At 40.1% G+C, this 18,044-nt stretch overlaps 1 protein-coding gene across 6 annotated transcripts in view; it reads right to left on the reverse strand.

The window, feature by feature from the left end:
* The window catches only part of kdm4c (lysine (K)-specific demethylase 4C), a 44,713-nt gene extending 27,075 nt beyond the window's left edge, over nt 1–17,638 (reverse strand). For 5 of the 6 annotated variants that reach the window (XM_061716307.1, XM_061716285.1, XM_061716041.1 and 2 more), the window contains exons 1-12: nt 17,547–17,638; nt 13,967–14,133; nt 12,381–12,556; nt 11,795–11,909; nt 10,940–11,133; nt 6,197–6,246; nt 5,443–5,546; nt 5,069–5,206; nt 4,764–4,957; nt 3,804–4,033; nt 1,031–2,973; nt 804–915 (exon numbers count right to left, since the gene is read on the reverse strand). In XM_061716307.1, the coding sequence (XP_061572291.1) occupies nt 804–915; nt 1,031–2,973; nt 3,804–4,033; nt 4,764–4,957; nt 5,069–5,206; nt 5,443–5,546; nt 6,197–6,246; nt 10,940–11,133; nt 11,795–11,909; nt 12,381–12,556; nt 13,967–14,110 (3,400 nt within the window). In that variant the 5' untranslated portion in view covers nt 14,111–14,133; nt 17,547–17,638. The remainder of the gene's footprint in view (nt 1–803; nt 916–1,030; nt 2,974–3,803; nt 4,034–4,763; nt 4,958–5,068; nt 5,207–5,442; nt 5,547–6,196; nt 6,247–10,939; nt 11,134–11,794; nt 11,910–12,380; nt 12,557–13,966; nt 14,134–17,546) is intronic. The other variant, XM_061716127.1, reaches the window with a different exon arrangement.
* Nucleotides 17,639–18,044: the final 406 nt, after the last annotated feature.

Below are 18,044 nucleotides of genomic sequence, written 5' to 3' on the forward strand. Positions count from 1 at the left end.
AGGCTGTTGTCGTCGGGACGAGAAACGGGCGTCTCGTGGCTCCGGCTGGTTCATTGTCATCTCTTACTCGGGGATAAACGACGACAGTGGCTGCTGAATTATTCATCCCTTTTTCACAAACCGTGGAGATGATAAACGCGACCGTGCGGGTATATGTGATTTTGTAAGTGGTAAGTAGCACCCTCCCCGACGCATTATTGAAACCATGAAAACAAGTAGATTATCCATCACAAGGTCATTGTACTGTGGTAAGCCTGATAATTAAATCTGTCTGGTTTGTGTGTGCATTGCCGTCAGAGAAATCATTTAGGGGGGCGGGGGGGGGGGCATATAATTGGAAAATATGGAGGGGGAATGTTGACCACAGGGGAAAATGAGAATAAAGCACTTTGAGAGAGAGCATATACTTAATAAACCTATGGTATGCTAAACAGAAGATAAAGACGGTTATATTCTATTATTTCTAGGTACAGATATAAAACCTTTAATGAAGAAAATATGTTTTTTCGGGGTTTTTTCAGACTATGGACTCAATCTAAAATAAATTTATGGCAGCTGTGTTCTGGTTCACTGCAATCCAACCATAAGAAGTCAAAGGATTATGGTTACTGGCCGGGTGCCACCCACTATCCAGCACAAACCACAACAGGAAATGTCCCTGGGTTTTTCGTCGAAACGAGTAGGAATACGCACGGCTTATAATGAGCACATGCATCACTGTCTGAATATCCTTTTAAAAAGCTAAACCGTTGCAATAACTTTCAATGAACCGTGTGGGCGTGTTTGCGTGAGAATGTGCGCACCCTCGTCGCTGGCAGCCTGTTGTTTGACAGCAGTGGGCACAGCTCTTGTAGTGGGTTTCCTGAGTGGGTGACGCCAGCTCTTAGTGGTCCTCTTCTCTGAAAGGGTCGGGTACTGGCAAAGACAGTTGAGACGTTATTGGAGCGTTTTACAGGCGCTAATAATGTGTACTTGTTTGATGGCTGAGTAAATGTTAAAGCCACCATAATTATGTGTAAATAACACTCACAGCACAGACCTCCCCGGGTTCCAGGCCTGACTCATCACACTCGTAAGCACTCGTATCATTTCCCTCTTCTTCTTCATCCTCAGATGACTCAGTGCTGCTCTCCTCTTTTGCACTGCTCTGCCTCTCTCCATCCTCACCGTCGGATCCCCCCTCGTCCATTTCAGACAGTCCGTCCTGTTCTCCCCCGCCGGCCTCGACGGGCGACGATGCCGCGTCCGAGTGTAAACTCTCCTGCGCCTGCCTTTGCTTTCGCAGCTCATAATCTCTGCAGAGTCCCAGAGGTTCGATAGCACCGTCTGAAAGAAGCGACGTGGGTTCGAGTTGAGCCCACGTCAGAGGTCCGCCCTCATCGTCCTGGCTCTGTGCTTGATGGAGGTCTTGTGCTGCGTCCTCCAGGTCGGTCACCTCTTTGCACTGAGGTTCGGTCCACATGGTGTACGGTAGAGGGTCGTGGGAGAAGTCCGAAGGAAGCTCCGGGGGCAGACTCTGGGTGAGAACTGCGGGACCCTGGGAGCTGAAGTTTTTCCAGATGCTGCTGGAAAAGGTTTTGGACTCCATGTATACATTCTGGGACGTACAATGGGAAGAGGAGCATGTAGTGTTTTGGTTGACTTGTAATGCTGAGTGGTTGTCGTTGTGCGTGCGTGGAGGCGGGACGGGGGCTGGGAGGCCGTTGTTTGAGTTGCAAGACAACAGTGAACCAGCACTGTTCGAACTGATCGACCTGTCCGCGTGACCTCGGTCTTTGGAGTCACTTGAATCTGGCTTTTTTTGAGTTGCAGTCCTATGAACGAGCTGGCTAACGGTTACATCACTCTGTCCAGGAGTGCATTTCTCCAGCTCCGACTGATCCTTTTCTGGAGCGACTGCAGATATTAACGTTTCACGGACACCACCAGATGTTATTTTGTGCAAACCACTGGCAGTCAAATGAGCTGTGTTTCCTCCTAAACCAGACGCTGCTGCCTCTCCACAATTATTCGTAGGAATTAAATGCCAGTTGCTGGCATCCTCTGCTCCGCGAGACTCTGTTGGCAGCCCTAAACTCTTTCTCTTCTTTTCCTCTTTGGCTTCATGCGAGAATTGGGAGCCAGTTGGCGTTTCCCTCTGAAGCACAGGTGCAATCTGGTGGCTGTATGATGTAGACTTTGGGAAACTGGGGAGCTTGTCATCAGCAGGGGTTAGAGAGGGCATCTCCTGGGTTAGCACCGGCGGCAACGGGCAAACTTCAACCTTCTCGGCTGGTTCTGGAGTGAGTTGTGGCATATCCACCGCATCCTGCTGCAGAAGAGGAGGGAAAAGGCTTTGCTCAGTGCTGCCTTTTCCAACGCTGACATTTTTTGGCGAGGGAAAGCAAGAGCCAGTCGATGTGCAGCCATCTCCCTCTGCTGGCTCACTCCTCTTAAAATCATAAAGTGCTTCCGTAGTGGAGTGTGGTTTAATGGGTTTAGGCTCAACAACTGTGTCCATTTTCTCTGTTTCGTCGGCATTAGTGTAATTCCTGGCAGCCATCTCCGTGCTGCCGCCAGTGTTAGACGTTAAAGACGAGGGACTGGATAACGGAGCGCTCGTGTCAAAGGGACACGAGTCTTTTACAGTGTCACACGAAGTATTTGTGTGGGAAGATGAGCTGAGATTGCTGGCTTCCAGGGGATGAATCCTGTTAGAGTCGTCACAAGCTGAGAGCTCTTGTGGTTCAGGAGAGCTCGGCTCATCAACTCCCAAGTGCGCGTGAGGAGTCTCGTGAGTTGATTCGAGTCCTTCAGGAGTCCTGCTTTTAGCTCCTGTCCCAGATAGATGCTGAGGGTCAGCAGGAGTTTCTGTCTTTGAATCACTCGTCACGGGTGAATCAGAGGGGTTGCAGGGTGCATCCTTATTTGAAATCCCCAGACTTTTGCCTTCGACGCGATTTACTTTGACAACACACACTTGTCTGCAAGGACCTGTTGAAGATAAAAAGATGAATTTAAGCAACCATTAATGTTAAAGAGAATTGGTTCCCAATTTTAGCTCAAAGAATTTAAGTTAATCAACGATGGCTTGATTTCAAACAAAAAAACTGTCCTAGTCACACATAAAATCTAATTCCACACACAGTCAGCTAGGGCTGGGCGATATATCGAGATTTTAATATATATCGATATATTTTCAAACGCGATATGGTACGAGACAATATCGTTTATATGGATTTTTAAAAATATATATATATATATTTTTTTTTTATGATTTTGATATAGCTTATTTTGTGACAAATTGACTTGAATGTTTTATTTGAGATTTGCACAAATGTTTTGTTATTTGCACAACTGTCAACCTCAGTGGAAAAGTCTGCCTGTTACTGTCTACATTGTATTAATTGCAGTGTATTTTAATTTAATTGTTATGCAGGAAAGGGATATTTGTTTTATTTTATTCAAGAAGCATTTTTATATATATATTTTCTATATATGCAGGCAGTTTATTTTTATTTCATTTGTTTTATACATGTTGATATTGTGCAGACCTCTGTTAATAAAGGAACCTGTGTGACATTTGGCACGAGGCTTTGTATTAAAACTGACTGTTTTTTTTAAGGGTTTGCCTCAGAAAAAATAACAGAGATGCTATGCTATAATGCTTTGGGGGAAACCCCAATTATGGCACAGAAAAAATATCGATATATATCGAGTATCGCCATTCAGCTAGAAAATATCGAGATATGACTTTTGGTCCATATCGCCCAGCCCTACAGTCAGCACAATTTTTGGATCCGAGTGTTATCTGTGCCTCTTACCAGAAAGCTGGAGAGAGATTTGATTCAGGTTGTGCTTGGCCTCGGCTTCCTTTTTCTTCTCTCCCTCTTCTTCCTTGCCAATTGTCTCCGCGGCAGACCTTCGCACCTTGGGAGCAGATGGACCACTGAGCCCTTTCTTTTTGCTGCCATTTAGTGCTGAGGCGCCATCCAGGCCAACTGGCTCCTCGGTGGTCCTGAGACGCTTGGAGCGCATACGCGAGTGGCTGCCGCTGTACGAGGACCGAGACATTTCATAAGATTTAGATGAAAAAAAAATATGAATTCATAAAGAAGGCGACAAAGAGAATGCAGATTTTTGTGATTTAGCTGAAATAGTAACTTGGCTCTTGCCATATCAAGCATCCAGACCTCTCAGGTCTGCTGTGTCCCTAGACTATTCTTTATTCTGCACCTTTATTTTATTTTCCTCTCCTCCTAACTCTTCATATATTTGTGGTGTAAAGCACCTTGATTTGCCTTGTTGCTAAAATGTGCTATACAAATAAACCTGCCATGCCTTTTTTGAATGATGAAAACATCTTATTACTACGGAAGAGTATTAGGGCCATGCAAGAGAAAAAATATTTGAGAGGGGAAGATTTTTTTTTATTGTGGACTTTGAGAAAAAAGTCGAAATGTCGAGATTAATGTTGAAGTACAATTTCGAGAAAAAAGTCAAAATGTCGAGAAAAAAAGTCAAAATTTCGTGAATAAATTTGAAATGTTTAGAAAAAAGGCGAGATTTCGACTTTTTTCTCGAAGTGCACAAAAAAAAATCTTCCCCTCTCAAATATTTTTTCTCCTGCATGGCCCTAATACTCTTCCGTAAATTACAACAAGATCCAAATGCATTTTGTATTTCTACAGCAGATAAAAACCCCACTGCCAGCTGCAACACACCGGCATCCATCAAAACGTAGCACAGACAGAAGAAATATGGTCCGAGAAATAATCGAGTACCCTTTGTTCGGAGACCTGGTCCTGCGGCGCCGGTGCAACCAGCTCTGCAGCTCCGGCGTCGTTCCGGGAGTGGGGTGAACGTGGTCGATGGGTGTCGAGTCTTTGCCCACCATCCAAGCGGCATAGCGGTCCGGCTGAAAGCGCTTCACGAAGGGCTCCATGGATATCTTTACCATGTCCTTGCTGCACGTGCACTGGAGGGAGGAGAGGAAGTAGCAGTCAAATGTCTCATGGGAGACATGGAGACACACGCTCGCAGCTTGAAGAAAGATGCTCTTCAAATTAGACCGAGGGAAAAGTGTTACCTGTGTGGCCACCTTGCCGTAGTCAATCCAGCGCACAGTGGCAAAGTTAGTGGACTCGGCACAGTTGAACCCGTGATTGAACCCAGCATGGTACCCATAGGGGAAGGTAATCATGAACTCCCCAGCTTCCTGTGTAATCTAAAAAAATATATATATCATTGGGATGGATGAATTTGTCCTTTTTGCGATCAGAAATAAGCCTCTAACAGAAAAGAAATAAGATCGTTATAGGAAACCACTGAATATTTCCGCCATCATGTCATTGCTTATTTTAGCTCCAGAAATAAAGCTCTGACGACAAAAAGGTAAGATACCACATATAAATGCCAAGACAAGGAGAAGTGAATATTTTTTCAAAGGGGTTGAGACTCTACCTTATCAAAGGGAATCCCATACTTCTTCAGCACTGAAGGGGAGATTAGAGTCATCTTGTGTCGAAGAAAAGCTTCACACCCTTTGAAGCTGTTTGGGAAAAATCCTGACAGCGAGAAACACCGAGACATCATTAGCGAAACTTAACCAGTCAGAAAAGAAACGATGCATAATTTAACATGGCATTTTTTTTTATTTTTTTTTTTTAACTCATTTGAGCAACAGAAGATTCTTTTAATTGTTAATCCACTTCAAGTAGTCGGCAAGTCATTTTACATTTATCAATTTGTTGAATGATCGTGGAATATTTCAGTGTTGCTCTTCGTACAGAAACATTTGAGGTGATTAATACTCGCATTGTTTCATTTGTAGATCAGTTTAAAGGTTTTGATTAATGTGAATTAATGAAAGACATGAAAAGGTTTCAGTTATTTTCATTTTGTATGATTATCTCTCAGAGGAAATAAAACCGATAAATCCTGCTTCGTTTTATCTGCGATCCTTTCCTCACAGTTCAGGGATGTTTTTAGATTTCTAATTTATGCCTAATTACTGAATTTACCTTTAATCGTCCACAGACGGTATGGATTTGTCATTAGTTTGTACACTTAATTACCACAAGCACACTCTCAGTTTATTGTCTTACCATAAACAACCTATTATTCACCCAGCTCCATTTAAAACAACAGGGTAGAAAAAAAAAAAATATATATATATAAAAACTATAATAATTTTCATCAGGTATATTGATTTTACCTGTAGCCAAACGCTCCAGTCTCTTCCCATGCTCAGGAGGGATTGCATACCTGTTAGGAGACATGAAGCAGTTATTTTTATTCACATTCACAATGACTTCAGTGTCTCAAAGAATTTCAAGACTGCCATCCAGTGGTGAATAAACGAATATCTGTGGGGAAGAATAAAAGTGCAACTCAATGCCACCCAACGGACACAGAGAGGTTACTGTTAATATCTCAAACACTGCAAAATCTGCTTTTTACACTTTTACAACATAGACTTTCTAGTATGTTTTAGTCTTTGAGGTATCTCAGATTGCCAGTTAAGTCAAGTCTCGAGGACTAAACAGCCATCACTGTTGGCTGCTGCGTTCAGGAAGTATTACGATGACATTATTCTGCATTTTTTTTGTGCCACGCTGCTGATGCAGCCTGAATTTAAAACTATTCCTCAAGTTCTCAGCAGGAAACCTGACAGAAAATCCCTCAAAGGTTTGAGTAGACATTTCATTTGACTAGCTCCATCCGCCCCCAGGGTCTGTCTCGTTTCCGTCACCATATCATCCTTCGGCTTAACGCAGCAGGATGAAGACAGGGTAAGAGAGGCGAAATGCAACCTCAGGTAGAGGTCACAGAAGAAGGCAGAGAGACTTGGATTGAGAAGAGGTGCGTGTTTAAGCTGCTCCTATGATTGGACGAGTTGTCGGAAAAGCAAGGATGAAAGTACACACACACACACACACATATCGGTGTGTGTACTGGATGATAAGCGTATGCATGTGTGTGTACTTGGCAGATGAGGCTGCTCTGTGTCAGCATGTGCCACTGATCTCTGTGGAGGCTGCAGCGTTCAGTTCTCTAATGAGCAGAAAAGGAAATGGAGCAAGCCGCCGCAACAACGAAATTAATAATAAGAAAGCTCAATTTTCATCGATTTTTCTCTTCCCCTCGTTTATTTCAACCATTACCTCCCCGTGGGTGAGATTTTTATGAGATTTTACATAAATACCTCTTAGAGCCGTTCCAAGTCATAGTTCGTGAGCGAGCTGATCACAATAATTCCCCTCGGGTCAATAAAGTATTTTCCAAGAAATGAGGAAAGGACAACTTGCTCGGGTGAAACAAATAAAAAAGTACAGCATCTGGACAATTGAAAACCCAGTAATAATATCCCCAAGATTTAAAAAGAACCTGAAAATATTTTAGATGTCACAGAATAAGCGAAGGAAAAGTTGCAATATTGGGTCGAACCACATCCAGCAGTTTTGAGCTAGAAGAAGATACTCGATGATGATTATCTGTGTTACAAAATGCTGCATTTTATTCTTCCAATAAATCAAAACATACACTTGTGCCCTTCTGGGGGGGTAAACAACTCCATACACGCTCCCTCCGTTATCATATATTTCTGCAGCCGCTGCTTTGCACCTTTTGTATTCCCATACTCATTTACACTCTTCTAATCAACACTTACTGCAGCGAACTCCTCCTCGTTGCGAGAACAAGCACCAAGGGAATTAAACCCTCACGCCATATGCAACAGAATCAGCATGCAAATCGAATGATATTGCAACTCATTTATAAATTACGGCGTCAGAGTAAGAAAAAAAATGCCACGGGTGGACTTTGCTGATGCAAACGTGTGTGAGAATGATTAAAAGCCATGCACGTGTCCAGCAGTTCCTCAACTCTTTATACACTTTAAACTCCACTCTGTATTTTTCTTTTTAATGTCCACTCTTAGGAAGCTTAATCCTTACATTTGTAGATTTTTCTGCAAACATTATAGATCTATGTATGAGTTTCTTTGTTTGCAGGATGGATAGTAGTAACCGGTTCAGTATGCCCATCACAACGTGATTAAAAGGGAATAACAGTTATAGTTTGACGTTAAAGTAAATTAGGCAGTAGATTCAAATATTAGACACCTTGACTCATAACACAATTGTGAAAGGTTTTGGCTCAGCAAAGCCTAAAACTCTAAACAGAGGTGAACACTGTTCTGACGGAACAAGATCACAGATATACACAGCTGACGTTAGTTTCCTTCTGGCCGGACTCTCCTTAGAGAAAGGATGACTCGGAGTAGCTGAGGTGGTTCGGGCATCTGGGGATGTCGACCTCATGGCTTCTTGGGGACGTGTCTCAGGTAAGTCGAACCGGGACAAGGCCTAGGAGCGGATGCAGGAAACTAACCTGTACACCAATTTTACTGATTTTTAAATTGAACTTAAATTGGGGTTTTAAAAAACATTAAAAATATCAAATCTCTGTTGTGAGATAAAAAAAGGAAACCCTCAAGGGCTGTTTATAGAGACAATTCCGCCACAAAGATACGACTTCCAGTAAGGCTACTATTGGTAAATCCACGTATTGAAAGCAGCAATGTCCAAACATTACTCTTTTTTAGGAATGGGCGATATTTTACCGTTCACGATAAACCGTCAAAAGAATTCCTCACGATAAGAATTTGTCATCTCACGGTAAAAACGATAAATTCCCGTTTTTGTGTGTTAAAGTTTTTGTGTAAAGCTGATTTATGGTTCTGTGTTAAATCCACGCACAACGTACGTGAAGGAAGGAAGGAAGGAAGGAAGGAAGGAAGGAAGGAAGGAAGGAAGGAAGGAAGGAAGGAAACAAGGAAAGAAGGCAGGATGGAGAAAAGAGGAAGGGAAGAAGGAAGGAGAGAGCAGGAGGAAAGAAGGAAGGAAGGGAAAAAAGAAGGAAGGAAGGAAGGAAGGAAGGAAGGAAAGAAGGAAACAAGGAAAGGAGGAAGGACGGGAGAAAAGAGGAAGGGAAGAAGGAAGGAGAGAGCAGGAGGAAAGAAGGAAGGAAGGGAAAAAGAAGGAAGGAAGGAAGGGAAAAAGAAGGAAGGAAGGAAATGAGCCAGAAAGAAAGAAAGAAAGAAAGAAAGAAAGAAAGAAAGAAAGAAAGAAAGAAAGAAAGAAAGAAAGAAAGAAAGAAAGAAAGAAAGAAAGAAAGAAAGAAAGAAAGAAAGAAAGAAAGAAAGAAAGAAAGAAAGAAAGAAAGAAAGAAAGAAAGAAAGAAAGAAAGAAAGAAAGGATAAATTCCCGTTGATAATGTTTTTGTGTAACAAACATGGCGGATCTGAGAGCGAGATAGATTAATAGTTGAAAAGGTGGAGTTGAATTGGTATTTTTTTTTAATCGTCATTTTTATCGTTATCGGGATAAATGCCAGAAATTATCGTGATACATTTTTTAGTCCATACCACCCATCCCTAGTCTTTTTACAACAAAATTACATAAGATGCAACAAAAAGCCTTCACAATTCCTGTCTCACTGCAGCCGTTTTCACACAGCAGTTGCCTCATGATAGCGTCTTCATTTAATAACTGTGTTCCAGCGTGCCAGCTGGCCCTTACACTCACTCACATGCACTAATTCGGCTCTGTGACTACCTCCATTACTGGCTCAGCGACATCTCACCCACGCCTCAACTTGGATCTCACATTGTCTCTGTCGTTACACGTGGACATGGAGGCGCCCCAGGAACGCATCCAACAGGCCGCGTGAAGAGGGCTTCGAATTCACATCCTTGTCAGCTGCCGTCCTTTCAATTTGTTCTCTCCGTAACTCCTTGAAGAGATTCTCATCCTTACAGCATACCTGTCAAGTCTCCCATTTTGTCCGCTTTACCCCTCTTTCCCGCCGTCCTCCCGTATTAGTATTTTCCCGTAAATTTCCCGTTTTATAATATAATAATTTTGAAACTGCAAGCTAACCAGAGAGAAGACATTTCGGCCCAAAAAGCGAAGACTTTGTGTAAATATCACCGAATTTACTTTCCTAAAGAGGAGCAGGATGAGGCTCAGTTACGCGTTCTGAAAGATGTGTAACTTTGTTTTTAGTGTCTCTAACGGCGGAATGACCGACGTCCATCAGCAGCATTAAAGAGCCACATGAGTGAAAATGACAAATTAAAAGAAAATGTAAATGTTTCACTTGAAGACAATCAATGTGTATATAAACTGAAAATATTTAAAATAAATAAATGTGCTTTAATTCCCATTTGTGTTTTCATCGAGACTATTATAGGAATTACATACATAGGAAGTACACAGCATTTCAGTGTCAACAAAGGTAGAACTATCAGGCTATGAGAAGATATTTGTAGTTTATAAATGTTTGACAGGTAGTTATTTTGGATTTCTCGCAAATCTGTCTTAAAATGTAAGATACTGGACCTCGGTTGGGCTGGTGGGACAGCGGCGGAAAATTTCCCGCATTTTTAAATCCAAAACTTGACAGTTATGCCTTACAGTAGTAGAGCATCAGTGAGAACTCCTGAGTGGTGGGTTGCTACATTTTTTTTTACTAGGTCCTAAAAGTTGTGACAGAAACCACTCAGGAGGCAAAGCTTAACCAAGAAGGTCTTCCCTGCCCACATGATCATGAACTGATTCTGAGGGGACGTCCATTAAAAGAGGACTGGGTGGGCGTTTGAACAGATGAGCTGAGCTTTACGCGATGGATGGACGGACAGATGGATAAATATACGTGGAAAGACATTAAAACATCTTTACAGCTCACCTTACCTTTGAAATTGCGTGAGCAACACTCTTAAGTGGGCAAGAAACTCCTCAAGTTATAGAACCAATGGTGAAAATAGCACATAGAAAAGAATATAAAAAAGCCAGATAATCAGGGTAGAAGCCGAGAGGTGAGGATCTGTCGTATTACAGCAGAACTACGGTGAATAAACTAATCACCACATTGATAAGCACTGCCGTTAACTCACCAGGACTTGGGCTCTCCAAAGTGAAGATAGTTGATGCTGTACAGATCCATATCCTCGGTGTGCCAGGAGAAAGTGGTCTTCCACATGCCAAAGTAGAGGTACGGAGTGTTGACCCCCTGAATGGAAACGCCACAGTCCTCCTCGATGAGATCCAGGATGGAGTTCAGGTGACCGATGTTCCACTCTTCTACATCCTGGGATTTGGAGACAGAGGTGTGATAGTTGCTGTGCAATATACTCAAAATCCAATCTGTACCACCAACACCATAATAATAATAATAATAATTATTATTATTATTATTATTATTATTATTATTATTATTCTGCTCCACAAACCTCAGCTAAACAAGCACTTGCAGACATGACATTATTGCAAAAATAATAATAAAAGTATGATGATGGGCAAAGCAAGCATAGAGGAAAGATGATCACTTAGTCTATATTTAAGTGACACGTGGAAACTGTGCTACGCCTCTTAAGTGCTGGTTTTAAACCTCAGTTATACACGATGAGGATTAACATTACATTTTAAGAAAGACTGCTTTGCCTGCTGGTATAACGCGTTTCCTCCAGTCCATCAAATGTCAAGTTTCTTCCCAAGTTCATTCATTTACATAGAGACTCAAGTTATCTTTGGAGCCAAAAACAGGATTAAAAGCAAGAATAAATTTCATTTAATTTCAAAAGCTGTAACTTTGAAAGCAAAAAAAAAAAAAGAACCTTCTACCAAAGTGTTTGTCTCTATTATTTCTTAAAAAGTATCTGAACTAGAACACAATCAACTTACAGAGTATGACTGCTTAACAACGATGAGAATAAGTAAAAAGAAACCGCGAGACAAGAGGAGCCATCTACCTCGTCGTAGAGACTTCCACTGACATCAGCACCATATATGGGTGAAACAAAAGTAAGATTCTTCCAGTATTTTCTCTCAAGATCCTCATAATTCAGGTAGCGAGGTGTGCAGTACCTGTGACCAAAAGGAAAAATATATTTGGTGCCGGAAAGAAAACTGTACAGTGACATTTTAGCAGCACGAAACACAAACATTTTATATCACAAGAACCAGAAAATAACTTCATTTTGTTAGTCCGTATCTCTCCTGATATTCAAGTGTTTAGCATTAACGATGGTTATTATGGACTGGAAAACTAGATCTGCCTGAAAATGAGGGATTTTATTATATAAAGCAACAACTGCCAAAAGAAACTTTGAGGCTAGGTCAAAAAAAAAAATCTCTAATGAAGAATTTGTGACCCAAATTTTTCAACTAATAAAATTTAGGACCAAGGAAATGTCAGCCATTAATTCACTGTTTTATTTGCCGTTATATATATTTAATACACAAAAATAACTACATTTATTTCCAGCCAGGACCAGATATAATGTTTGTGACACTGTAAGGAGACTCTCGAGACTAAAACGGCTTATTAACACTCACATGTCACTGTTGGCCAACCGTCTGAACTCCTGCACACTGAGAGGCTTCTTCTGGATGTTGTATTGAGTGAAGAGCCCTGATTGGCCGGCCACCATCTGCTGAATCGGAGCGTCGATTACCAACTGGTCGATATCATCATAGGTACGACGGGGCTTCCAGCCTTTAGGGGGAATGACCTGCGGAGATGACAGAGGAGCAAAAGATGTATTGTTGAAAATAACCTCTGTACTGAAAAATTATTTCAATCCAAGGTCTAAGGAAGATTCATGAGTCGAATATTTATTCTTTTCTTCATGAGAGGAGAACCTCTATGTTCATAATTTAAGAATAAGAAATCCACCGATGATAATACTATTGATATGACACTTATAAAAGATGTAATGGACTGTGTTCTCAAACCATTTACTTATAAACTTATTTTTTTTCAGGACCAGACATTAAAGAATTGTTGAAAACAGCAGAGAGGGATTTGATCATGTTAAAAGAATGGTTTGATACCAATAAATTATCATTAAATGAAAGTAAAACGGAATTTATGGTGTTCGGTGGTGCTAGAACTAATTGTGAAATTAAATTGAATCTAAGTGGAGTTGAAATTGAAATTGAAAGAGTATATGAAACTAAATTTTTGGGAGTAATTATAGATCATAAACTTTGTTGGAAGCCACATATACATTATATTAAGCAGAAATTGTCTAAATCTATTGGTATAATTTACAAAACAAGGGATCTGTTGGATAAAAAATGTCTGCACATACTGTATTTCTCTCTTATCATGCCATACATGTCATATTGTGTGGAGGTTTGGGGGAATACGTATAGAACTTATATAGACCCTATAGTTAAACTCCAGAAAAGAGCTGTAAGAATAATAAATAAAGTTTCTTATCGTGACACTACTAATAAATTATTTGTAGAGTCATGCATATTAAAATTAATAGATATTGTATATTTAAAAACATTAGAAATTTTGTTTCGAGTTAAGAATAATAGCCTTCCTGCTTGTTTTCAGCATTTCTTTAAATTAAGAGAAACAAATTATAATTTAAGAAGGCTGTGGGTCTTTGAAAGATGTCGTGTGAGGACTAATGTTAAATATAGATGTGTTTCATTTTTGGGAGTCAAATTATGGAATCAACTTAGTGATGAAGTGAAACTGTGTAAATCTCTGTTGAATTTTAAAAAAAGTATTGAAAAGTAAAATAATTAAGGATTACAATGCTAAATGATTGAAGTATAATTTGGTTAAGCAGAACAATTTAAAGGGAAATTTCTCTTTTTGTTTCTTTTCATATTGCTGATAATCTGGGTTTTCTGTTGGAAAGTACAGGGTAGGCAAATATAAGCTTTGGCTTCAGCCTATTCCTTTTTCGGTTACAGAGTTTATTATTATTTTTTGTGTGAAACTGATGAGTGTAAACTTCTTTGAAAGTGTTTTGTCATTTACACACACACAGTTTGAATTGCAAATAATGTAATGTAACCGAAATAAACAATTCATTCATTCATTCATTCATAATTTTGATTTATCAGATGAAGCAAATTGTCCAGAAGCTGAACCCTTGACTGGCCACCAAGCTACGTACCTTAGCCAAGCCTGCCCGGTGCGCTCCCTGGGACTCCATGTACACCAGGTACTGGTTGAAGTTGCTGAACTCTTCCATGGTGGGCCTGAAGGTCATAATCTTGCAGGTGGGGTTTGCAGGGCCGAACACCTCTGCTCCCGCCATCCTGCCAGCTCACCAGCTATAACCTGGAGGGGGTTACAGGAACATGGATATGTGTGTCAAAAAACAACATTTATTCTACCAATCTTTTACATTTTTGTTTTCAAATGATGTTTTCAGTTGGTTGTTTTTGTTAGTGACAAAAGGGTCAATGATTCATTGCAGAAATTCTGTCCATTCTGAAAATATCAACTTTAACTTAGGCGACATCTTCAGAATTAAAAAAGGATATGGTGAATGAAAACAGAAAAGGATTGCCTTTTTGTAATTTTCAAAGAAAAATCTGAAAATATTGTTCTCCTCTAAGTCCTCAGGGCCCTCTGCGCTACGTTTTACATGTTTCTCTCCTCAAAACCTGACTGCATCACCAGCGGTTTGCTTTCAAGGTCTACAAAACTCTGTCAATGACCCACTAATTTGAGTCAGGTATGTCGGAGCAGAAGAATATCTAAAAGACATTCAGGGCAGAAGGTCCCGAGGACCTGGATTGAAGAACACTTACGTGATACAAAGGAACTTATGTTGCTTTTATGGTCGTAAGACTTTCCCTTGTTCAGTCACTCTTAATTTTTTTTTTTTTCTGTCATTGGTATCCCCAGCCTTTTAGTCACTTCTATTATGATGTCTACTGTAACTCAGAGAGCTAGTTTCATCATTGCTGATGTGTGACATCGTGCCATCAGGCTATGAGGAGTTTTTGCAAAACGAATTGGACGGCAGTCCGAATATACTCTGGGGGGGTTTCTGTCCATGGTGGGAACAGAAGAGCACTTGATACACCGTCAAATGTAACTGACATTGTAAAATGAAAAAGCTCTTTAGCATTGCTTTAAAAATCACCCACCATATTTCATATCATGTGCTTTTAAAAAAAATAAAATAAAAAATGTATATTGCTACATCAGTTTTTGATAACATTGCTCAGTTGAATAAATTGTATTTTTTTACATTTGTATCCAAATCAGGTTATAAACCAGAAGATTCTGTTAGTCCGTACCTCTCCTGATATTCAACTGTTTAGCAGTTAACGATGGTTATTATGCACTAGAAAACTAGATCTGCCTGATAATGAGGGATTTTATTATATAAAACAAGAACTGCCAAAAGAAACTTTGAAGCTGGCTCAAAAAATGTCTAATGAAGAATTTGTGACCTAAAATGTTCAACTAATACAATTTAGGACCAAGAAAATGTCTGCATGTGGGCAGCCATTCATTCTCTGTTTCAGGTGCTGTTATATATATTTAATATACAAAAATAACTACATTTATGTCCAAATCATAAACCAGAAAATTAGCAATATGATAAAAATACTGAAGTTATGAATGTCTCAGACATTTAAATGTGAACCGGCTGAATCTGACATTTCTGTTTAAACATTTCTCTTCTGGTACTTGCTACTAGTTGCACCGAATCACCTTTTCAAGTTCAAGTTTATTTCTAAAGCACTTTAAGGGATGACACAAAGGTGTGTGTAACTTTCTCAAAGTTTGTGAAAGATAAAAAGGGTTTAACCTTGGACAAAACCCTCAACTGGAAGAAACTAGATTTTACAACTGCATTTATTTTTTTCTCCATTTTAAAGTTAAGAGTCCAAAATTACACCAATGTTTTTTGGCAGTATTTTTGACATTTGGCTCTAGGGGTCCTAGCTCTACATATGAAACTTCAGGAGTGGAAAGTAACAAATTACATTTACTCACGTTACTGTAATTGAGTACTTTTTAGGAGTAATTTGTAATTTTCTAAGTAGTTTTTGAAATATGTAATTTTTACTTTTACTCAAGTACATTTTGACCCAAGAATTTTACTTTGCAACATTTGAACCCCCTCACGTTACTGAGTACAACATTTATGGTGAAAAAATTAAATGCGGGCAGAAACCAGCCACAAAAACCACAAAAACACTTGGCCAAACTTGGAAGACTTATTCGCGTTCAAACGCACAAAAGGCAACAACATTATAATGCAGTGTAAAATGTGCCTGCCCGGCAGAGCGGAGCTTTCAGCCTTCAAGACATCAACATCTAAAAAAATGTACTCGAACAAGTGTGGATGTGTACTTTAATACGCCTCGAAGTTGATTAATTTGATTCGTGACTCATCCTTTTTTTTTGCATTAAATAACTGAAAGTAACTTTTACTCAAATTACATTTTAAATGAAGTACTTTTGTACTTTTACTCGAGTAAATTTTTAGATGAGTACTTTTACTTTTACTTTGAGTAGGATTTAAGCAAAGTAAAGATACTTTTACTCAATTACAATTTTTCAGTACTTTTTCCACCTCTGTGAAACTTTCACCACATTGTACAATTATCCCGAGGTCTGATCAGATTTCAGACGTGGGGCTGGTGGTTTTGTCCTTTCTCCACTAGATGGAGGTAGAGACTCAACAAATGTTATGATTATTTGAACCTTGCTGTCAGGTTTTTGTGTGTCCCGTCCCATCCACCCATCCCACTCCCAACTCCGACTTTAAACACACAAAGGATCCCACTGCCCCACGTGAAACTCCACTTCAGCTCATTTTAATTAATCTCACCTCACTGCAACCCACGTGAACATGACAAATTATGTAATCCGTTAATCCGAGCCAAGGAAGAATTAGTGTTAGTTTGTTTAAGACGAAAAAGCGTAGAAAACAAAACAAACAAATGAAAATACTCTTCACACATGCATTACAGCAAGCGTTTAATAAGTGTTCCAGCCTTCCCACACGGCTGCTAAATGATTATAAACGGGTTGAAGTGCAAGTTAATCTGGGCTTGGGTCTTAGTTTGACTATTAATACTCCAGGAGAGCGTGTGGCTGTGTTTGTCTTTAGGCTGATTTATGGTTCTGCGTTAAATCGACGCAGAGCCTACGGCGTAGGCTCTGCGTCGATTTAACGCAGGACCATAAATCAGGCTTTTGTTGTAGCCTACGTTTTGTTATGATGCCCAGCAATGGCTGCACAAGCAGCACACAAAGTCCCTTCACCCGCTTCACTACAACCTCAGGCTCATGCTTTCCCTTTCCAAACTTTACCTAAATATGAGCCCCTTCGATAGTGGAGGGGTGGGATTTAATGTTTGCAGCCAGCAGGAGAAGGAGGTTTAAATGCCCCTCGCAAGGTGGCTGCATGCAGGCCCCTTAGCTTCTCTCCCTGAGACAAATTATGCTCCAAATTACACGTGCTGGTCTCAGCAGACAGCTTTTTTTGCAATATTTGCAACAGATAAAACCAACGGGGCCGGGACACCGTGAGCGAAATGGTGTGCAAACTTAGGTTTTACTCGAGGCTAATGGCTAGCTGTTGATAGCTCTGGCTAATTCTGCACACTTGTTACGAAATGAAACCCCGGCTTGCTACAAGAAAAAAACGCTGGTGCAAATCCAGCTTTCAATGCATTATATATTTTTTCACCCATAAATAAAAAAACATTTATTTTTTTTACCCTGGTTTTTAGAAAAGCGGGGTCTTGTTGTTGTTAATCTCCTTCCTTGTTCGTCCAGCTGATTCACATGACAGCTGCTGCTGCTGCTGCTGCTGCTTCGTGCTCTGAAGAAGCGGCCGCGTTCCAAACCGCGATCACGGCCGAGCAGGACCATCCGCGCACTGCGAGAGCCGCAGATCTCGCAGGAAAGTCCAATAGTTGGAACGCAGCCATGGATATTGAGAATACTTTTTTTTGTTTGTTTTTATTGAACACTTGAATATTGTGTATGAAAGCTACGACTAGTATTAGGGCCAAACTAAGACAAAAAAAAAAAAGGAAATTACGAGAATAAAGTCGTAAAATTACGAGAATAAAGTCGTAATATTTTGAGAATAAAGTCATAATATTATATATATTATTTATAAATATAACTTCACAAAATGCTCAATATTCCTCATTTTTACACAGGGAGAAGAGTTCTCATAAATTATATTCTCATAATATTACGACTTTATT

This window comes from Cololabis saira, chromosome 1 (genome assembly GCF_033807715.1).
Source record: "Cololabis saira isolate AMF1-May2022 chromosome 1, fColSai1.1, whole genome shotgun sequence".
Taxonomy (NCBI): domain Eukaryota; kingdom Metazoa; phylum Chordata; class Actinopteri; order Beloniformes; family Belonidae; genus Cololabis; species Cololabis saira.